Below are 23,600 nucleotides of genomic sequence, written 5' to 3'. Positions count from 1 at the left end.
AGATCCGGACACGATTCACGATGGGGAATGGGTCACGTTCTCCCACGTGGCACCTCGAGGATCTTATCCATCTACTAATTCAGTCCTTAAATTCAACTAAAAGATATTGCATTCTGATTTTAAAAAAAACACCTTTATCTTCAAAAGAATACTTTAATTTTTAAAAATATCAAAAATATCCTTACTACGTAAAATTTTAATTATCACATATTAACTTAACACAATATATATAATTTTGTTTTAAAAAAATAAGACTCTACGTAATAACTTTGAATAAACTCAATTTAAATAAAGAGCAGACAGTCCAACAATATAAAATTTTGAAGAAAGATCAGACTACATTAAATCTATCATATCTAATCTCTCATCTTAAGAGCATACCAATGAAAATTTAGAGAGAAATATCACAAGAAATATATTGAATATATCGAAATTTGTGTAAGAACTCACCATAGACACATAACCAAGGTTGGAACAATGAGAGTGAAGTTTATTGATTGATATTGAACATACATGGAATGGAGGCTTGAGGGATTGAAAGAAACATCAATCTGGATGATCTGTGTTTTGCAAGATGATCAGTTCAGTTAGATAGTCATCGATTGGATGCATTTTTCCACTGCTGTTAAAAGGGAGAAAAGTTTGTTAGCCTTCAGAGATCCAAGTCAGCTGAATCTATATATTGAATCATCCTTCATCCTTCAAAATGATCCAGTGACTAATGGGCAAACTCAAGTAGACGACTGACTGAGCAATCAGACCATGTAAGTCATGCGCACCTGCATCAGATTCGTATGGGGAACAGCAAACGATGCAATACCTCTTCTGCAGTTCTTCCTCAGGAAGGCATACAAGTAGTTTATAACCAACTTCTTTATAAACCATGAATCCTTTCTTGCCCTGATATCGCCGTGCCCAAGGAGATACACTACCCCTGATTCTTTCGCCTTGTGTATGAAGGAGAGCTCCCGGTCGAGGCTAAGGCTAAGGTGTGCATCTGGCAGAGCCGCAGACTCATCGTGTGGCTCATCGAAACAAGTACTGGCTTCTGAGCTTGCCAAGAGTGGCATGCCGAGAGAGTAAACATTGTCATTGGGAGCTACAAGAATGTTTGTGCACGAGTCTTCTTTCTCCAGATCTGTGTCAGCATCTTCTTCACTCTCGAGCGACCGTTCCTGGGCTTCTCGGCGTATGAACTTCTCCAGGCTTTCGATCAAAAGCTGTTCAAACGTTTGATGATGTTCCTTGCGCACGTCCTTGTATCCATATCTGCATTGAGCAACCAAAACTGTGATAGAAGAATATAATGACGAATTGTGACAGAAAGAAAATAAACAGTATGGTTAAAATGGGAAAAGGCAATAGTAGTATCAGTATAAAATGGTTAAGTTCCATGTGTACAACTCAAAATTCAATCATTGTTTCTTACCGAGCAATGCAACGGAACATGTGATAGCTCTTGGGGCGGACCCGCCTAAATAGGAACCTTTCAGTCTGTGGCACGACAGGAACTGGGACATACTTTATGCATACAAATATGATCATCGAGTGGATTGCCGGCAAGGTGGTCAAGAAATGACCAAAGATTGCAGGGACCCCTCTAACCAGCTCATTATATACCAAGCCAATCCCAGGGGCTCTAATAGTACCCAGGTTGCAACCGAGATCTAACATCAAATCCATTGATAGCTTCTGTTTCACTTCGGTTTCGTACTTAAGCTTGCTGCCATAATTCCATATGTACATTATTGTAAATAATACCGCTGCGAAAACCAACATCACCCAGCTTCCATCTACCACACTGCCCAAAACCGAAGAGAAGAAGAGCAATTCCAACCCCAGAAAGAAGGTTAAGAAGCATAATACAATCACAATATTGATCTGCCATATGAGAAGCATAATAATAGTCACGAAGATTGTGGTCATGATCATTACGCCAAGCTCTGCAATGCCTGCAGAATAATACAACATTAGAAAATAGGATAATATTTGAAAATTCAGAAAGCTAGAGTGCAAAATTAATGAAATAGGAACAAATGGTTTTGTCAGAAATGTTTAGGACGTTCAGGAGATAAAACAGACCCCAAGTAATAAAAATTTGCATATGTTAGGTCTTGGTGAATATGTGAGTTTTAGGTCAGAAATATAGAACAACAAGAGTTAAATCAGTGTGACTAAAGGATTGTGATCAACCAATAGAAAGGAATTAAAGGACATTACAGACTAAAACATGGAACATATAGGCAAGGCATATTTTATGGTGAAGTTTCTCAAATTAAAGTTTCATTATGGCATCAGAGAAAAATGCCAATAGAACCATATAGTTAGCTTAGTGTAGGATATCGTATTGTTGTTCTAATAGCACAAAACAAGATTGCAAGGTATAATATGCTAGAATATGAATTGAGATGAATATTAAATTACAGATCATTTGTATTTGGCCATGTGAATTGTCTATTTTTTTTCTGAAGTTACATCCAAGTTCCAACAGCAATAGTCTGTTGGGAACCACTAGAAATGGCCCTTCGTTCTAACAACTGAGTACAACCATGTTCCAGTTATCAACATATATATAGGAGGAAGCAGTAATATCATATTGTCAAACCAATTGCATAAAAACTTTATCAATGATTTCCATTTTGTTATAGGATTGTGGCATGAAAACCAAGCCAATGAAAAGATCGCCTCAATCAAAAAGACAAAGGAAAAAAGATGAGCACCATATGCATTGCCGATCTCATATATGCTCCCAAAGGTAACAACAAATGCCACACAGAAGACCAACAAAAACCAGTTTATCACTGGAATATATATTTGGCCCATGAACTCCCGAGATGTGTGTATGATTTTAAGTCGGGGAAAACAACCAAGAGCTATTGATTGTTTGATGCACGAAAAAGTTGCTGTTGTCATTGTCCGACTTGCAATTAGTGCAGCTATAGTTGCTATAATGAATACCGGCCAAAAAACCTCACCTGCAATTGCACAGATTAGTCTAGTCATGAACTTTATGAAAACATAAAATATAAACAAAGAATAAGTAAATAGCTACATGACAAACAGATTTTTGGACAAAAAAGTGATTTTCCAATGCGAAAGCATATTAGGTATACTGTATTCAGGACAGAAAATGCTTTAATTGCTTTTGGTCACTAATTTTTTTTTTATAAAGAAAATTTGAGAAAAAGTACATGAACGAAAGTTTTAGACCTCCCCATAACAAGTATTGCTAAATTCAGAGTGTTAAACAAAAACATTTGGATAACTATGTTCCGCAACAATCTCCTCATGGTTCATTTTTTTGTGTGTGTTTAATAATTTTGTACTTCAATCTAGATTTCAATGTTGTTCTCCCACGTGTATTTTTGTTCCCTGCTTATTTTGAATTCAAAAGACAAGAAACCAACGAATTGGAAGGTATAACATTAATATACAGACTACATTGAGGTCATATTACTTGAATTTTTGAATTTATAAGTAAATTAATTTATACACAATAATAACACGAAAGAAATTAAATATAATACAACAAATTAACATTTATTTAACTCGAGCCTCCTTTAAAATTTATCTCCCATTGTAGTTTTTTAACTTTACTGAACACTTTAATTACAGATATTACTTTTTCACCATACTTTTATCCAAGGGGAAAAAGCCTTGTCACGGCTGCTTCATAAAATATTTTTGCAATCTGCTTTTCAAAGTTGCACAAGTGATGTATAAAATAATCCTTTAACACAATTTAATAAATTTTGATACCTATGAGACACTAATGGCTACAAAAATTACAATGAAATCACTTTACAATTTAGAGGAAGAATTTGAGATATGAGTATGACAATAAGGAAACAGTAACAAATACAAGAAATAGATTGATCTAGCTTACGCGGGATGGATGAAAAGAAGACCTGCTCATTTTGAGTTAAATTTTCCATAAGAAATGCACCCTGACCAAGGTATCCCAAGAGAAGGCATGGTAGGATGAGAAATACAAAAGTGAACTGCAATTAGGAGCCAAAGTCTCAGAGATGTAGACATGGAAATTTTAACTTTTAACATGGTAAAAGGTAGCAAAGTACAGGAGCGAAAATAATTCACTTTCTTAGTGCTTTACCTGGACAGATCTAACCGAGAAATAGCAAAGGTCAGCAAACATTGCCTCAGAACCTGAAATGCAAATGCAATATCAATCAGTTTGTGGAACAGGTACCAAAAGTAGTTTGAAAGGAACACATATATTATGGTGAAGAAAATTTGCAATTCTATTTATCTGTTACATAATCTTCATAATATCCCACCCATTGGAGTGTGCTAAAAAGATTCAACAGAGATGCCATGTCAGTTACTATTTCATGTAATATGAATATCAGACTAGGTCCTTAAGACTCTACCAAAAAACAAGAAATGGCAATCTTACCATATATAGATCCATCCTCTTTCATAACAATTTCTTATTATTCTGGGATTTTAGCTTAAGTTCACTTTCATTGTGTGTTGAATGCTACATAAAGTTTCTTTCATTTTTCTCATGGTGATGACACTTCTATGCTGATTCTTTGAAAATTTAATGTATTACAAGCTCTCCTCATTTGTAATAATTCAATATATTACAAAGGAATGACATTGGTCATGATAGAAATGAACTGGTGGTAGTCACTGGTAGCCAACTTGCCACATTGACAGAAATCTATCGGCATTATACAATTGATTATGACAAGTAATGAAACTTCTCCCTAGGTGTAGTGACAATGCAATGAAACTCTTAAGTAATTGCACATATTTTTCAACATGTAACAAGAACAATTTATGGTCAGGAGTCAATCCTAACAGTGATAATTTGTCTGAATGTGGCAACTGGTAACCAGTTCAAAACATAATTGTCAAAGGAACTGGAAAACTTAAGCATTTGACTACTGAAAATGTAAATCAGTTTCACCCAACAAAGATCAAACGTCTTTGCATGGATGACAAATACAACCATACAGGTAAAACGAAATGTAGCCACACATATTTTGGATCCTGAGGTTACCAGTTGTTACACTTTAGAAAAAAATGGTTGTGGAAGGATACAACATAATGGATATACGAATAAGCATTAGCAATTGATCATTAAACTCTGATAGATGAAATGTGGAACTAATAATTTGATACTTTTTTGGTCTAATAGGTTTACTTTGATATGAAAAACTACACAAGTACACAACACATGTGATAAGTACGATAAACATGATAAAGATTGACTTCTAAACACTTGTTATACCACAAAGAAGTAAGCATGTTTTCAAGAAGTAATTGAATAACAAAAATTGTTATTCTAATAACTGAATAAAAGAACACCAAATTCTTTGTTTCTCTGGAGGAAATGATCAATAATAATGCATTCTTACCTGTTACACAAAGAAGACAACCCCCCAAAGACAACCATGCTTCAGTTGGATTTCTTTTGTAGTAGTAGTATATATAAAGAGGGTTAAATGCTCTAAGAACAAATGTTCCATACTTTAAAAGGTTATAAATTCCAATGCCTCCAAGTGAGCAAAACCATATGAATAATGCTGGACCCACAGCAAACCCTACTTTGCTTGTTCCAAACCTCTGAACACTGAACAGGATGACAAGAGATGCAATTGAGATCATCACCACTTCTTCTGCAGACATAATAAAGTTAGTAGATTAAGTATTACAAGTAATAATAACAAAAACTTAAGCAGACAATGTAGTCAAAATTAAACAAAAGAAAAAAAACACATTGTATTCAAGGAAACAACTCAGATAGGCTTATTTCACCTAAGAATTTTCATCTTTCATGCAACAATTTTTTAAGAAAAAAAAATCAGTACCAAAAGAGACTGATACATGAGTTAGCTGTTATGACATTCTTTGCTTGGTTATGGCAGGTTAAGTATGCAAATTGGACTGTCCAACCATCTGGCTGGCCATATCTAACAAAGAAAATTTTGAACTTTTAGACCATGAGTTCATAACTCATCCTAGAAAGTAGAATCTGGATTTAACCACAAATGACCTATGGGGCACAGATACTGACAACAGTGAATATCCTCATATGGCCTATGGGACAATGTGGCTAGGATGAATGAAGCCCGAGCACTCTATGGATTATAGGGTTGGTACACTACTTTAACTCCCGTCAGTGACTTACAATTGTTAAGGCCTTGAAGGCAGGTGGCCCTGTGAATGCCCAGAATACCCTTTTAAGGTCAGTGATACCCAAAATGTGAGCATTCAAGTAATTCAAATGAAGGCCTAGAATGCCACAAAACAGACCAAAAAGTGGCATCCACTTGAGGCAATGTCCTTGGCATGTGGCAAAAAGAAGCTTCTGTACAATCTCTTGAATATCTATTCATGGTAGGGATGCCTCAGAGAATTATTAACATGGCTAGGCACATGACAAGATGTTCACTGCACCAAACTGAAAATGATGCAATGCCCTAGGTACATGTCAAAAATGTGTTGTGAATTAAAGTAGAAATGGGATAACATCCTTGGCGCATGAGGAAGATGTCCAACAAATTGGAGCAGTGACGAAGCTATGTCCTTGGCAGACATTAAAGGCACCCATAAAAGAAGATAAGCTATGATCCCTAAGATGGAAAGCAAAGTGATAATCAACATGAAGATGTGGGCCAAAGCTGACACAAAGATATGCAAAAGGATAATTCCTTTTAAGCAACCAAATAAGTTAGTACTCATCCTGCAAGATTCAATGTGTCAGAAACTGATAAGAAGTTGAACACTTGATGGGCTAAAACTTGAAGAAGAAAAAAACTCGTGCAGAGGGTGAAAAATTACTAAAACCCACAAACAGATATTATATTCCTCCCTACATTATATACTCATAACTGTCTTCTAGGTCAGCCATTGGGTAAGAGGGTCTAATCCACTACGAGAGTTTGATCAACTACGATTAAGAAGGTCAACCTCTTTAGATGTTGATCAATAAAGTAGATTTATATGACTTATCAAGATAGAACATACATTATAATAAGGTTATCACTCTTACAAGGTCTGGTTTGTTGACCTACAGGCATTAACAATGGGTCTATTCTGGTATCTGATCACACAACATGCACCCACCACCTTCATGCTATATGTACTCCTCACCAGAGCCACAAGGGAGAAATATATATTTAAAACAAGATAACATACAAGTTCCAGATGTGCATTAGAGCAAATAGCACGTACATCTCGTCATTTAACAAGCCAAAACTTTCAGAATAAATGTGATGACCATCAGGATAATAGCAATATGCCAGTAGATTACCTTGCTTGATGCTAGATATTCCAACTTTCAACCCATTGAAAGCTGACATCACTGTAAAATATAAAAAAGAAGAGTATTGTAAAACAAATGAGCGATGGAAAGAATTTATGTTACTAGTCATGCAAAGTAACTCCTGATTCATTCTTATACATTATATGGAATGATAGTGCTATGGATTCAAGGAAAATAATCACACAACCTGACATTGCTGGGGTGACGACACCATCAGCAATCACCATAGAAGTACCAAACAGAACCAAAACTAACAGCATCTTTTTTAAAATTATTGACTTTTCAAGATGCTCCTTGATTTTCAAAGACCTTTCTAGCTCTGGTGATGGCACCTTTAGCCTGAAACTTGATATATGAGCATCAGAAGGCAACTGATTTGGAAGAAGACTAGCCTTCGCATTCCTGCAAATCAAAGAATATAATGCAAATGTTCCTCCTGCAAAAGAACCAGAGCACAATGAGAAGCCACTCAAATAATATATAATGAAAGACACTGGAAAACCAAGCATATATAACTCTTTGCATACCTTCACCATCATCGTTAGCCCAAAGGACAACTAAGATATATTTCACAAGCGACACCAAAATCAAAGTATATAAAACAAGAGAGAGTGCTCCTAGAACATCTTCCTTCTGAACAAGAGGATACTTATTGAACATGACATCAAAAGTGTACAATGGGCTTGTCCCGACATCCCCAAATACAACTCCAAGTGTCTGAAGAGCAAGCACTATGTGTCTTCCCAGACTAGCATCCTATTCAATAGAGAACAACACATTCAGAAAGCTATTACGTTCAAAGCAAATACACAGTCCAAAAAAGCTGTTCTAATATAACCCCATGATTCCATACATCAATTGCTTGGTTAGTCAGAGAATCTACTTTAAACCCACAAACGATTTTGGCAATAAAAGTTTCAATATCGACATCAACGATACTAAGCATTCACCTGTAAGATATTTACCAAGCAAGTCAGTGTCATAATTTAGAGAAAGATAGCATTTTGAATACCAGTACGCACCTCAAAGTTGTTTCTATGAGCTCCATGGATCTCGAGAGCTTCAACGTCGAAGGAATCGATCCGAGGGCCGGTCCGGATCAGCCTCTGTTCCACATTTTCCTCGTCCTCATCCGACTCGGAGCTCGTCCTGTGCGACGAATCATCATCTTCCTCGTTCGAGTCATCCTCCTCGTCGCGGGCGACCCACCGCGACTCGGTGGAGTCCATCTTGCCCAGGTGCCCGTTCCCACCCTCCGCCATCGACCTCCTCACCAGCGAGCCCAAACAACGGCCAAGGCCGATTCCTAACTCATCGAAAATCCTAGAAAGGCCGTCAAGATCAGATCAAAGCAGATCGAGCAACGTCGCAGAGGAGGAAGAGATCAGAAATCGGGAAGCGAAAGCGAGCGGGAGAGCAAAGACAGGGAAGCGATCGAGACACCGAGGGGACTGGGGTGAAGAACCGGAGTGGAAATTTTTATCGTAAAATTTTCATTTTTGCCACCGGATAATTATGAATTATCTATTTTTAAAATATTATTTTTTAAAACGATTTTTATTATTTAAAATGAGTTTTTATTTTTAATTTAAGTTTATTTTTTTCATTCTAAAATAAATATTTTTCATAAAATCAACTGGACAATTTGATACCTATCTCTGCCAAACCCGTTGCCTTACTGGGCAGAAAGGGACCCACACGGAAGCGAAGGTATTGGCTTCCGTCTAGCTTTCGCCGCTCGTCCTCTAGCTCAACCGCAGCTCGGCGTGCTCCGTAGCTGCCTACGGAGCCTTCGAGGAACTGATTCAGCCTATTGGCCTCCACCTAGCCCTGTCACTCGCCCTCTAGCTCAGTGGCGATCCTGGGTGTTAGGAGGAAGTGTTAGGAAGATGTAGAAGAACTTGAATATTATAGTTTCAAGGTATGAAATTAATTGTTATCTTTAGATAGATATTCGCTCTCATATGTAATTGTTATGGGTTGATGACGATACTCCTCCAAAATACAATAAAACCTTTATGAAATTCTTGTCTAGTAATAACAAGAAATTCTTACGCTTTTGAACTTTTAAAGAACTCTTTAAAACTCACACAATACACTAAGTAGAAGATAAATTCATTGTCTTATAGGATTAAATATTCCTTTAGTGTAAACTTTAAAGGTTTTAACAGAGTAATAAGTGTCTAATTGATTAAACTTATACTCTTTTGTGTTAGTGCCGAAAAATCACACACATAAACTGTACCTCTTCAAATTTAAGAATTTATTAAATTTAAGCACTTTTATGGCACTATGCTCACCCTGGTTTTATGAATATTTATGAGAATAAAACCTCTAAAATTCTCAATCAAAGCGACACCACTTCTATATTCACATAGGTGGAATCTTTTGATAAGTACTATTATCAATCCATTAAAAGTATTAACTCACCCTCATAATTATATATGACATTAAATCCTATATCTTAGTGCTCCAATTGTTAAATAATTTATTGTTACCCATTAAACCTTGAAACTAGTGTTCTACTAGAATAAGGTTGGGTTCCCATTTTTTTTTTTAATCCCATTTTAGCAATAGTCTCCTTAACATTATCCCTTGACAAACCTTTAGTCAGTGGGTCTGCTAAATTCCCTTAAGATTTTACATATGTGATGGGTGATTATACCATCTCCTATTAATTGTCTCACATACTCATGTCTCAAGTTTATATGTCTAGACTTTCCATTATAAATCTTCTTATGTGCTCGAGACATGGTTGATTCACTATCACAGAAGATCAAAATGACAGTCATTGGTTGTGGCCACAACTCTATATCATATAACAAATTCTTAAGCCATTCCGCTTCTTTGCCAGCGGCTCATAAAGCTATAAATTCAGCCTCCATAGTAGAATGTGAAATACATGTTTGTTTCTTTGAGGCCCAACTTATTGCTCCACCACCTATGGTGAAAATGCATCTTAAAGTGGACTTGTTATCACTTAGATTTGTAATCCAACTAGCATCGGAATAACCTTCCAATACAGCAGGATAACTACTGTAATGTAATCCTAAGTTTATAGTTTTCTTGAGATATCCAAGAATTCTAGTTATAGCTTTCCAATGTTTATTACTTTGTTTTCTGATAAATCTTGATAGCTTGCACATAGCAAATGCTATATCTAGTCTAGTGCAATGCATGGTATACATTAAACTTCTTATAGCACTTGCATATTCTAATTGTGTTACAGGTCTCCCCATGTTTTCTTCTAATTTAAAATTAGGATCAGAGGATGTATTGGACTCCTTAATTTTAAGATGCTCAAACTTTTCTAATACCTTTTTGATGTAATGAGATTGACTTAAAACAAAGTCAATTTCATGTCTAAGCACCTTTATGCCTAGTATCGTATCAACTTCATTCAAATCCTTCATTTTAAATTTAAAAGTTAGATACTCTTTTGTTAATAAATTCCTTCTAAATTCGTCCCAAAAATTAGCATATCATCTACATACAAATAGATTATTACTTCATAGTCTTTAGTAAATTTGGAGTATATACATCTATCTGCACTTTTGTGTGAGAAGTCATTAAATAACAATATAGAATCAAACTTCTCATGCCATTGTTTATGCGCCTGTTTTAAGTCGTATAAAGACTTAACAAGTTTACAAACTTTCTTTTCATTTCCGGGTAGCATATAGCCTTCCAGTTGTTCCATATAAATTTTTTCATTAAGATCTCCATTAAGAAAAGCCGTTTTAACATCCATTTGATGCACATTAAGCTTGTAAATGGATGCTAATGCAATAAGAGTCCTAATAGAAGTCATTCTTGCCACAGGTGCATAGGTATCAAAATAGTCTAGACCTTCCTTTTGTCTAAACCCTTTTGCTATCAACCTTGCTTTAAAGGTTTATAGTGAACCATCTGTATCACATTTTCTTTTAAATACCCACTTGCATCCTATAGGCTTTGATCCTTGAGGTAAATCGACCAAGACCCAAGTATTATTAGATAATATTGAGTTCATTTCATGATTTGCTGCTTCTTTCCAAAAGGCAGAATCTCTAGAGGTCATTGCTTCTTTAAACGCTTGAGGATCACCCTCTACGTTTAGAACAATTGGGATCTTGTTTATCACAGAATTCCTAGTTCCTCCAACCAAAAAAGTTATAGCCTAAGAAGAGATAAAGTTTAGACCCAAGTCTTTCTCTTTTCTCACTCTTTGACTCTTTCTTGGTTCAAGTGATTTATTATCACTTAGACTTTTATTACCTTGATTTATAATTACTTCTTGGGAAATTTCTGTATCCTTTTGGGGATATTCCAAATTGGAGTTTGAATCAACAATGAATTTATTTTTAATAAATTCCACCTCCCTTGATTCAATAACTATATTGGACACTAAGTCCAAAATTCTATGTGCCTTAGAATTTTGAGCATATCCTATGAAAATGCCTTTTATGGCTCTTGACCCTAATTTAGTTCTCTTTTGATCAGGAACACGATAAAAGGCTAAACACCCCCACACTTTTAAATAATTTAAGTTTGGTTTTCTTCCTTTCCATATTTCATATGGAGAAACCTTTCTGTTTCTTGACGGTATCCTGTTATGAATATGACAGGCTGTCAATAATGCCTTACCGCATAGATTGTGAGATACCTTAGCATTTAGTAACATTGAATTAACCATTTCTACTAAGGTATGGTTCTTCCTCTCCGCTAAATCATTTTGTTGCTGAATATATGGAGCAGAACATTCATGCACAATACCATGTAACTCACAGAAATAATCAAATTCACTAAAAAAATATTCTCCACCTCTATCACTACGAAAACCTTTATTTTCTTATCATACATATTTTCTACTTCCATTTTATATTTCTTAAACATTTCGAATGCTTCATCTTTATTTCTTATCAAATACACATAAGTGAATCTAGAACTATCATCAATAAAGGTTATAAAGTACCTTTTTCCTCCTCTAGTAATATTTCCATTTAATTCACAGATGTCAGTATGTATTAGTTCTAGTAAATGTGTATTCCTTTCAACCTTAGGAAAAGGTTTCTTAGTAATTTTGGATTGTATACAAATTTCACATTTCTTATTAAAATCCTTATTACTAAGATCAATATAATTATGTTTTTGCATATATTCAATTGACTTGTAATTTAAATGTGCTAGTCTACTATGCCATAAATCACAAGAATCAACAATATAAAGAGAATCATCCACTTTATTATTAATGCTAAACTTGAACATGCCTTGAGTACAATATCCTTTTCCTACATACACATCATTCTTGAGCAAGATAATCTTATCGGATTCCATCACAATTTTGAATCCTCTCTTACATAAGAGACTAGCAGAGACTAAGTTCTTTCTTATATCTGGAACATGAAGTACATTCACCAAGTTTAACTTCTTTCCCGATGTAAAGTTCAATTCTACTGTTCCTTGACCACACACTTTTGCCAAGTTGTCATTTCCCATTAGTACCTCTTGGTTGTTCACTTCTTCATATATCTTGAATTGATTGCGGTCATTGCAAACATGAACAGTAGCACCAGAATCTAGCCACCACTCATGGGATCTTCCATGTGTTGCCATGTTTAGTTCTGTGATCATACCAATATGTATGCATTGAACTCCTTCTGTTATCATAGCAACTAAGTCCTCTTCTTCCACTAAGTTGGCCTTGGAATTTGACGCTTCTTTTGAGTTATTACCCTTTTTCAGAAGTCGACAATCCTTGATATAATGCCCTTTCTTGTGGCAATGGTAGCATACTCTTTGTCTCTTTTTATCTTGCTTGCTATCCACGAAGGATTTCTTTCTTTTGCCTTGATTGACTTTTGCTTCTCCAACATTGTTCACCTTAGAACTTTGAGAAAGATACATAACATCACGTTTTCGAGTTTCCTCTTCTATACGTAAATGCCTTAGTAATCTTTCAATAGAGAAGTCTTCTCCAAGATGTAGGAGTTTCTTCCTATAATCATTCCAAGATGAAGGCAATTTTGCAATAATTGCTCCAACTTGCAATGATTCAGGAACCAATATTTGTAGATCACGAAGTCTACTTACAAGGATTTGTAACTCATGAACTTGATCCATGATAGGCACATTATCAACCATACTAAACTCAAAGTACTTTAACATGATAAATTTATCCGTACCTTGTCGCTCATTATTGTATTTTTCTTCTAAAGACTTCCAAATCTCTAATGGCGATTGAATTGACATGTAGAGATCATAAAGTCTGTCTGACAAGGTGTTGAGAATGTGCCCTCGGCATGCAAAGGTGTCCTCGTCACGTTTTTTCTTCAATCGGGCAATCCTTTCTTTTTCTTCATTGGTTGCATCGTCGGCAGCATTGGGAATTGGTGTGGCATTTGGATCGAGCACATAAGCAAGATTTAGTACTGAAAGAAGAAACATCATTTTGTCCTTCCATCGGTTGAAGTTTGTCCCATCGAATCGATCTAGTTTGACAAACTCTTGATTCATGACCTTGAAAGTGTTATTTTGATCTTGAGCCATCTTCACACAATATCTCCCTAAAATTGTTAGGTGGAAGGGTTGAGGAAGATGTACAAGAACTTGAATATTGTGGTTTCAAGGCACGAAATCAATCGCTATCCTTAGAGAGATATTCGCCCCCACACGTAGTTGCTATGGGTTGATGACGATACTCCCCCAGGATACAATGAAACCTCTATGAAATTCTTGTCTAGCAATAACAAGAAATTCTCACACTCTTGAACATTTAAAGAACTCTTTAGAACTCACACAATACACTAAGTAGAAGATAAATTCATTGTCTTATAATGGAGGATATTTATAGATACAATGGTATGTACCCTTTCATGAAACATGAAGAGTTGTATCTCTTCATTGTGCACCATTTCATTATGCACTCTTTTCATGAAATGTGAAGAGTTGCATCTCTTCATTATGCACCCTTTCCTTATTCAAATGAAATAAATAAATAATAATATTTATTTATTCACTTTAATATATATTGTAAAATATATTTCAAGGAGTTCGATACCCTCCGGATCGACTTTGACATGAAGAAAGGGGCTCACGCGGAGGTAAAGCTACTTGACCTCCGGCCAACTCCGCCACTTCCTCCTCCACTCCAAGATTCAATTTTTATGCCTCCTCGAGGCGATTGTTCTTGTAAGATGAAAAAATCAATTTTTGAGCTTACCACAGGTGTCGGATTTACGTACCTTCTCATCGAATCTCACCGCTCTTGTCTCCTCTGCCACGCTGTTGATCTCTGCCTCTACCTTTGCTCCTACTGCTGTGGGTTCGCGGCGCCACACAGCTCCCTCTACGCTTGCAACTCCCACCACGACAGCTTCTTCTTCCTGACTCCCTATTGGTAAAACAAAGAACGAAAAAAAAACTTCGTGGAAGAAGGCAAATGAGATGTAGGTGAACTACTCAAATTTTTCATGTTCAATCTCTTAGAAACATTACATATTTAAAGGTTTATTGGATAAACGATAAACACTATCCTCAAATACATTGAATCTAGACCATTTTATTTTATCAACTTTCCATCTCATCTATTTTATCTCCACTAATTATTATCTTATCAATATCAACTTTACCTCATCCATATCGCTACCACATCATTTCTATCCATAATTAAGTTTACTTTTCAACACCCCCTCTTAAACTTAATTTTGTGACTCCAAGTAGATGCCGCATCTCTATGAAATCTTTAAACTTCAGTAGCTTGGTAAAGATGTCAGCAACTTGATCTTTAGTCTTCACATAGACTAGCTCCACATCTTTGTTCTTCACAGGTTCGTGAATAGAATGAATGCGAACATCAATATGCTTACTTCTTTAATGATATACTGGATTCTTCCCCAATGCAATTGCCGATTTGTTATCAATGCAAATTTGCGTTGCTTCATTTTGTTCAAATTTTATCTCCTTTAGCAAACTTATTGGTCATATAGCATGACTAACACATGAGAATGCTGCAATGTACTCTGCTTCACAAGTAAAAAGAGTAACAATAGGTTATTTCTTTGACATTCAAGAAAATATCGTATCTCCAACGAAAAATGCAAATTCGAAAGTGTTTCTCCGATCATCACAGTCTCCACCCTAATCACTATCCAAATATCCAACAAGTTGAGAATTGTTAGAGTGAGAATAAAACAATCCGTGATTTAGAGTACCTCGGACGTAACGAAGGATTCGCTTGGCCGCCTTCCAATGAGTCTCTTTAGGCTCCTCCATGAACCTACTCACAAGACCGACTCCATATAATATATCCGGTCGAGTGCAAGTTAAGTACCACAAACTTCCCACCAAGCTTTTGAAAAGTGTGGGATCAACCGTCCTTCCTTCGTCACTCTTGGATAGCTTATGCTCCGCAGTCCACCAGTATGTTAATTGGATTACAATAATCCATTCTAAATCTTTTGAGGACCTCCTTTGCATATTGTTCTTGAGTCATAAATATGCCATCAACTCCTTGTTTCACCTCCAAGCCAAGAAAGTAGCTGAGTCGACTCAGATCGCCATCTGGGTCGACTCCAGCTAACGTGACAGATAAAACTTAATCCGTTTCGTCGTTTATCTCTCCTGGATCGACTCTGATCCGATTCTGGGTCGACTCCAGTCGCGGTGGCTGCAGCGGCGATAAATCTTTGACCTGGGTCGACTCAGAAGCCCATCTAGGTCGACTCCAGTCGCGTTGGCGAAGACTTTGACGCGCTGACTTCCGAAATTCGACTGAGTCGGCTAGAGTCGACTCCAGAGCTCATCTGAGTCGACTCCAGACCCGAAAAATTGAGTTTTTCATCCGGAGTTAGCTTTCGTCAAGGTTTTCTTCCTGCACAAAAGTTAGCTCAACATATAACATGAAAAGTATTGAGTCGGTTCATCGAACCAACTCCGAGTCTTAACTTCGGACCTCCGATGAGATCCTGGGTTAGACCGACGCCTACTGTTCCTCGTAGGAACGCGTCCTCACCCACTCCCCTCGGGAGAATTTACCTGATGTCAACCAAGTCCTCCTGACCCGTTGGACTTTTGCTCGGCTCTGTCGTTGCCCCCCAGGACTTGAACGCAACTGATCCTCCTGATCAGTCCATTCTTCTCTGCAACTTGGTCCTCCTGACCAAATCCATTTCATCTGCAACTTTGGTCCTCCTGACCAAGTCCAGACTTGTGCCTGGTGCACTTTCACTCTGCCAAGTCTTCATGCCTAGCCGCACTAGGACTTAACCTGTTTTCTGCATTCTCATTTCAACTCAATTAGTCAAACCACATACTTAACTTGATCCTAGTTCCATAATCAAAACTCAGATTTGATCTGCTAGTGCTTCCTGCACTAACAGTTTTGTGCTAATCAGGAGAGGGAAGAACCCTAATTCTTCACCCACTGTCATTCATTTTCCCCTGATTTCAATTGTTCTTGTTTCTTTTCTTTTTGTTCTGTTCACGGCATCAAAACCCCCCTTTTACTGTAAATATGTTTTAAACATTTAACCTAATTCCTAATTCTAATTACTAAATCTAATTTTTAACTTTAATTCTAACCCTAACTTGTAATTCTAATCTTAATCCTTAGTACTAATTCTTACTCTGTTCTTTGTTGTAGTGTTTGTTGGCTAGGATAGCATAAGTTATTTTGGAAAGGTTGCTGGTTGGGTTCGGTTTGAATTGGATGAGACTATGTAATGCTTGATGTATGGAATTGATAGTAAGATGGTTGTTGTTTAAGTGTAATTGAATGGGACCTTTCTTATTGTATTTGGTCTGGTTATGTGGGGAATACTGATTGTTGAATTTTTGTTAACAATTGTAGTAACTTGAGAATTGTTGGTGTTGAAGGAGTTGAATTGAATTGAACATCTTGTGTTATTTGTAATGAACAAAGCTATCCACTAGGCTTGATATGAACAGTAAGGGAGATTGTGTGCCGAATATGATTGGATAGTTGTATGTGGAGTGTGTGTTTGAATTAGGTGAAGTATGAGCTAGTGATGTGTTCTTGGTGGATGGTTGTGAATAAAGAATTGCAAATTGTAGGTTAAGGTTATTATGATTTAGCTTTTGTATGTTTGGTTGATGGCATTCATGTGGTTTGTTTCTTGTAAATAACAAATAATTTGTTGTTGATTCTGAATTTAAATAAATTATTTGGTTTTGAATAAGTATGTGATATTAGATTTGGCATGGTGTTAATATGTTGTTGTGTTATATGTTTGTAGGTTGTTTATCTTGTAATTATACTTTAGTATAGGATTCTTTATTATGTATAATTGTTGTTGTATAAGGTTGTATGATGGATTCATGTTGTAGTTTATGTATGTTGAGTAATGTGTGTTGTATGCTTCATAATGTAGAAATTAGTTGTATTGTATGTTGTATGTATAGTATTGAATAAGTGTATGTATGAGTGCTGAATGATACCTAATGTGAGATTAGGGTTAGCTATGTGGGTATGATGTTGTATGTTAAATGTTTAGAATTCATTTTGTATATTGAATTTTATTAATAAATGTTACTTTTGTATCATTGATTGAATAAATGTAGGTTCAGGAATGTACATTTTGTATATTAGTATTTTTTTATAAATTGTAGGATTAACTTGTCAATAAATGGAGTCATGAATAAAACACAATAAAACCCCGCACCATTAGTCTAGGATAGAACATCCTGTCATTGAGTCTAAGCGAGACGACTCGGACCTCTCTATAATACCTAAAACAATAGATAGGGGTCTAATAATAAAATAAATAATTAGTTTTGATGAGTGTAAGTGACATAAACAAATAAAGGAAATAAAATATATAAATAAAATATTTCCATACAAAACACCACATCAGTACATCAAACAACGAAGAGGAAGACCAAAAAGACTTGGTTAGCCATGATAAAATAAGATAAAATTTATGTAAATATAAATAATGATATAGTAGGAGATAGAGTCCAATTGTATAAAAAGATCTATAAAGTCGACTCCACCTAATGAGATAAGATTTTGTTATTGTTGTGTCAAAAGGGGCTCTACTTTAATTTTTTATCAAAAAGGTGTCTTATTCCACTGTTAAGTTATGTATAATAACCCAACTACCTTCTAGTACTTTTCAGTATTGTTATCTCCCACCTAAATCTACTGTATAAATTCTGAACCGATCAGACGCATTATAACAGCTATAAAATTGTAGTTACTATATATGTTGTAGCAACTACGATTTCGTAGTTGCTACTACGTGAATATTAGATGAGCAAATCGAATGATATTGTAGCAGTTATGGTTTGTAACTGCTACAATAATTATAGCAGCTACAAAATCGTAAATGCTACAACATAAATGATAGATGACAATATTGAATCCATGTTGTAGTAGTTACGAAATCATAATTGCTATAATATAAATATTTTTGAACAGGTTATGAGTTATAACATTTACGAAATTGTAACTACCTACAACGTGAATATTTTTTAATAGGTTATGTAATAGCTACGATTTTATAGTTATTACAACACATATGATCGGTTCAAAATTTAAGCGGGAGATTTAAATGGGAGATAATAGTACTGATAAGTATTTGAAAGCGATTGGATAATTATACACGGCTAAACAATAAGGAGAGTACTCTTTTGATAAAAAAAAATATTAAAATGGAGGTCTCTTTGATGATTTGAAAAAAAAAATCCTTCTAACTTTTGTCCAAATTAAAGAGTAATATTAAATTTTTATTCAAAAATAATAATATATGAAATAAAATTTTATAAAATGGGAAAAAAAACCAAAATTATAATATCCTTCGTGGTGATGATGCGATGGAAACTTTTGGCCACAAAATTTGTCACTTTTAGCAATAAAAAATCCATAGAAAAAATGATTTCAGCATTTTATTTACTCTTGTAACAGTTAATATTTAGAAGGAAAAAAATAAAAAAAGATACCCCTAATTTCAGAATCGTCGAAAGAATATTTTTACATAATGTCAAAATAATATTCTATCACATTAAAAAATATCTTTATTTTAACGTTATTAAATCTTAAAATCCTAAATCCTCCTGCATAAAAAAATAAAACGATTCGATTCAATATAAAAAAAGTATACATAAAATAATTTTATGTAAATTTTTTAAATTTATATTTCATATATTATTATTATTATTATATTATATTACATAAATATTTTTTAAATTTATATTTCATATATATTACATAAAATTATTTAAATTTAATCAAAATTATTTTATTCAAAATGACCATAATAATAATATTATTATATTATAACAACTAATTAATAATTATTATATCATTATAAATTACTATTACATTGCAACAGCTATTAATTAGTTATTAATATTATAATAATTTTAATCATATTAAATTAGTTTAAATTAAATTTAAATAATCTTGATAAAGTTAATAAAAATATTTAAGCTATAAATTTTTAATCGAGTTAAATTGATTTATTTTTTATATTATAGGTGTTATAATGATATTTAAAATAAAATCATTTTTATAAAAAAATTATAAACATTTTTTTTTTTTTTTAAAAGGATGTTTTAAGGATTGGTTAAAAAGACACACACACTTACACACTCACGGCACAATTACTCGGTAATATTCCACTAACTACACAATTACACAATCAGCAACAGAAAGATAACGAAGCGAACGCCTCAGCCCTGCTGCTTTGGGCCGGCCACGACCCCGGCCGTCGCCGCCCTCGAGTCCTTTACCTTCCTGCTGGGCATCGCCTCCCTCAGCATGGACAGCACGTCCCTCATCGAAGGCCTGTCCTTGGGGTTCTTGCTCGTGCAGAGCACCGCTATACGCAGGACCAGCATCATCTCCTCCTTCACCTCCTTGCACCCTCCCGCCGCCGTCTCGTCCAGCACCTCCCACGCCCCGCCTCCCTCAGCCTTCGCCATCCTCCCCCTCACCCACTCCACGATGCTATTTCCCTCCCCGTACTCCGCCTCCACCGACCTCCTCCCGCTCACCATCTCCATCAGCACCACGCCGTAACTGTATATGTCGCTCTTCTCATCCACCTGCAGCGTGTACGCGTACTCTGCGCATCCAAAGAATCGAGGGTTTATGGTTCTGGCAAATCATCGAACATTTGGTGTCCGCGATGCGTGATTGATTACTCACCGGGAGCGATGTAGCCGCAGGATCCGGCGATGACCGACATGGACTGGTTGGCCGTCCGAATGAGCTTGGCCACGCCGAAATCCGCCACCCGCGCCTCCATGTGCGCGTCCAACAAGATGTTGCTCGGCTTCAAATCGCGGTGCACGATCACTGGGTTGCAATCGTGATGGAGGTAGCAAATTCCCTGCGCAATCCCCACAGCAATCCGGTACCGCATCGCCCAGTCCATGCTCAGCCCGTAGCTCGCCCCTTTTCCTGATCCGCTCCGGCTGCGCAGTAGATCCTCCAGGCTCCCGTTGGGCATGTACTCGTAGAGGAGCAGAGTTGTCTCGCCGTTGGCGAAGCAGCCCAGCAGGCGGACGATGTTGCGGTGCCTCACCGATCCCAGCACCTCCACCTCCACCTCCGCCACCGTGCCCCCTTTCCTCCTCTTCTGCCGCCCGACGCCCTCCTTTTGTGGGCTCCACAGTTTCTTCACCGCTATGGTCTCGCCGTTCGGCATCTTCGCGCGATAAACGATCCCCGTCGATCCCATCCCGATGATCTGGTCGCTCGATGACACGCATCTTTCCACGTCCTCCACCGTGAAGTTTAGGCGCTGGAATGCTGTCATCTGCCACCGCGCTGGCCCACCCAGCTCCTCCTCTTCTTCCTCCATCTCCTCTTTTCGTTGCGTCCACCGAGTTCCCAGTATCAGAACCACCAGCCCTGCCGCAACTGCCGCGGCAGCGATCCACACGATCGTCGCTCCCGCAGAGCCCCGAGCAGTTTGCTGCGTGGCCGTGGCGGCGGCGGCGCCCCCCTGCACCCCGCATGGCCTTCCCACCAGCTCACCGCAGAGGCCGGCGTTGCCGGAAAACGCTGAAGGGTGGAAATTCTTGAGCACATTGTTCGCGGAAGGGACCGGACCAGCGAGCCTGTTGAAGGAGACGTTGAAATTTTCCATGGTGCTGCAGTTGTCGAACTCGGGTGGAATGCTGCCGCTGAGTTCGTTCCAGGAGAGATCAATCTCGGCAATCGAAGGAAGCTCCGCTAGCTCTTGTGGGATGCTCCCTGTGAGTCTGTTCCGATCCAGCTTCAGATTTAGGAGCCTCTGGCAGCGGCCGATGGTAGTGGGGATGCTCCCCTTAAGCTCATTGTTCTCCAACTCGATCTTGTAGAGATTCCTGCAGCCAGGATTGAAGTCCGGTATCTCCCCGTTCAATCCACAGCTGCCGGCGGCGAAGATTTGAAGACTCCGCGCCTGCCAAATGCTCTCCGGAAGAGAAGCCAAGAGTGGATTCTTCGAGACGTTCAAGAATTCCAACCTCGGGGCGTGGCCGAGGTCCTCTGGTAGGCCGCCTGAGAGACTGTTGCCGCTTAGATCCATATACGTCAGATTAGGCAACGAGCCGAAGCCTGCCGGAATGGATCCAACGAGGCGATTCCTCTCCAAGCGGACGCGCCACAGCGAGGAACAATTCGCGAGCTCAGTTGGAATCGCCGAATCGAACGAGTTGGAGAAGAGGATGAGGCGATTAAGTCTGTTCCCCAAGCAGAGAGCCCGTGGGATCGGACCTGTGAGAGAATTGGAGGACACGTCAAGCTTTATCAATCTACCATTGGCGCCAAGCTCCGGCGGAAGCTTCCCCGTGAGTGAGTTGTTCCACAGGTTGAACACTTCCAGATTGGGAAGAGCTCCGATTCCAGCGGGGATCTCACCAGAGATCTCGTTGCTCATGAGGTTGAGTTGAGTGAGGTTCAGCAGAGTGGAGAATCCAGAATGAATTTGACCATGAAGGAGATTATCGGAGAGATCCAGAACCTTGAGAGCTCTCAAATTGGAAAAACTCTCGGGAATTCTGCCAGAAATCTTGTTCTTGAATAGGAAAATCGATTCGAGCCGAGTCAGGTTACCGAGCTCCCATGGCAGATCGCCGGAGATGTTCGCCGACGAGATATCGAGGTAAGTTAGAGTCGCCAACCTTCCAAACTCAGTTGGGACACCGCCTCGGTAGGAGTTGTACCCAATCTCCATGTGCTCGAGCAGCGTCAACGAGCCGAGCTCTTTCGGCAGGTGGCCTGTCAGGAGATTTCCGGCAAGGTGAAGGTACCGCAGCCGCGGCAGACTGCCGATCCCCGGAGGAATGCTGCCTTCGAAGAAGCTCCCGCCGAGATTGAGGCGCTCCAGTTGGCGGAGCCTCGTCAGCCCGGGGGGCACCCGACCGACGAAGCTGTTGCTGTAGGCGTCAAGGACGGAGAGGCAGAGGAGCTTGGCCACGCCCGTCGGGAACGTGGAGTTGAAGTCGTTGTGGCTGATGTCGAGTGTCCGGAGGCGGGTGAGGTCGAAGAGGAACTCGGGGAGGGGGCCGGCGAAGGCATTGCCGCTGAGGTTGAGGTGCTCGAGCGAGGCGTAAAGCAGGCGGATCTCAGGGGCGATGGAGCCGGAGAGATTCCTGCGGGAGAGGTCGAGCGCGGTGATCTCGCCGGTCAAGTCGTCGCACGTCACAGCCGACCAATCGCACCACGGCCGCGGGTCATCCGTCACGTTCCCGTACGACCACTCGCGAAGGCTGGAGGAGGGATCGAGGAGCGAGGATCGCAGGGAAAGCAGAGCCATGAGAGGTAGCGGCGCCGCCGAGGCAGCGGAAGCGAGGGCAAAGCAATAACGGAGACCGATCAGCAATAACAACATGTTGATTTCTGGCGACGGACAGGCAGAAGACAAGAGCGGATAGAGGAGGGTGGTGGCGGCTTCTCTTTTTAGGAGCGTGAATGGTGCGGGGACGGGGAGCAAGGCCTGCGTCGCCGCCATCATTGGATCACCGGGCGACTCGAGCAACTCGATCGGGTTAGTTCCATGCACGCTCTCAACTATATTCCTCTCTGCTCTCTCTCTCTCTCTCTCTTCCTTTAAATGGATGCAGCTAGCGCAGGATGATGGCAGCTTGAAAATGCTCTCACGCTCTGTCTCTTTCGCTTTTGCCTTTGCTTCTTCTTTATTTTGTCAGCCAGCCATCGATGGGCGACGGTGAGGGCAATCGAGTTCTGCGCGCATGCTTTTTGTTGGTGGAACTGGGAATGAGATCGTTCTTCTCTTTTGCATGCCAAAGAAAGGGAGGAGATAAGGAGATTAGTCGACTAGTCTGGCGTTCCAAGTTCAGATCATTCTCA

The 23,600-nt window shown here is 38.5% G+C and overlaps 2 protein-coding genes across 2 annotated transcripts in view; both read right to left on the bottom strand.

Annotated features, from left to right (window-relative positions):
* The window catches only part of LOC141826429 (uncharacterized), an 80,797-nt gene extending 57,556 nt beyond the window's left edge, over positions 1-23,241 (bottom strand). Inside the window, 2 exon segments of the mRNA XM_074713669.1 lie at positions 21,481-21,594; positions 21,739-23,241. Of these exon segments, the coding sequence (XP_074569770.1) occupies positions 21,481-21,594; positions 21,739-23,241 (1,617 nt within the window).
* Positions 365-8,729, bottom strand: LOC141828448 (potassium transporter 7-like). The gene is made up of 10 exons (XM_074715877.1): positions 8,320-8,729; positions 7,825-8,053; positions 7,485-7,733; positions 7,286-7,336; positions 5,388-5,648; positions 4,115-4,167; positions 3,887-4,001; positions 2,721-2,975; positions 1,430-1,952; positions 365-1,269 (listed from the first exon to the last, which is right to left on the bottom strand). Exons 1-10 carry the CDS (start codon positions 8,557-8,559, stop codon positions 756-758), a joined length of 2,490 nt encoding a protein of 829 aa, XP_074571978.1. The 5' UTR covers positions 8,560-8,729; the 3' UTR covers positions 365-755.
* Positions 23,242-23,600: the final 359 nt, after the last annotated feature.

Source organism: Curcuma longa, chromosome 4, assembly GCF_044706935.1.
Source record: "Curcuma longa cultivar G26 ecotype Majalengka, Jawa Barat chromosome 4, ITB_CL_G26_1.1, whole genome shotgun sequence".
Classification (NCBI taxonomy): Eukaryota; Viridiplantae; Streptophyta; class Magnoliopsida; order Zingiberales; family Zingiberaceae; genus Curcuma; species Curcuma longa.
This window is presented reverse-complemented; position numbering and strand designations above follow the sequence as displayed.

Bases quoted from the DNA above. Each gene is read 5' to 3' on its own strand.
- LOC141828448 (XM_074715877.1), bottom strand. From the start codon at position 8,559: ATGGCGGAGGGTGGGAACGGGCACCTGGGCAAGATGGACTCCACCGAG. The intron at 7,734-7,824 runs GTATGCAAAGAG...GTTCTTTTGCAG, and splicing joins GGCTAACGATGATGGTGAAG to GAGGAACATTTGCATTATAT. The intron at 5,649-7,285 runs GTAATCTACTGG...TTATGTCTGCAG, and splicing joins AATATCTAGCATCAAGCAAG to AAGAAGTGGTGATGATCTCA.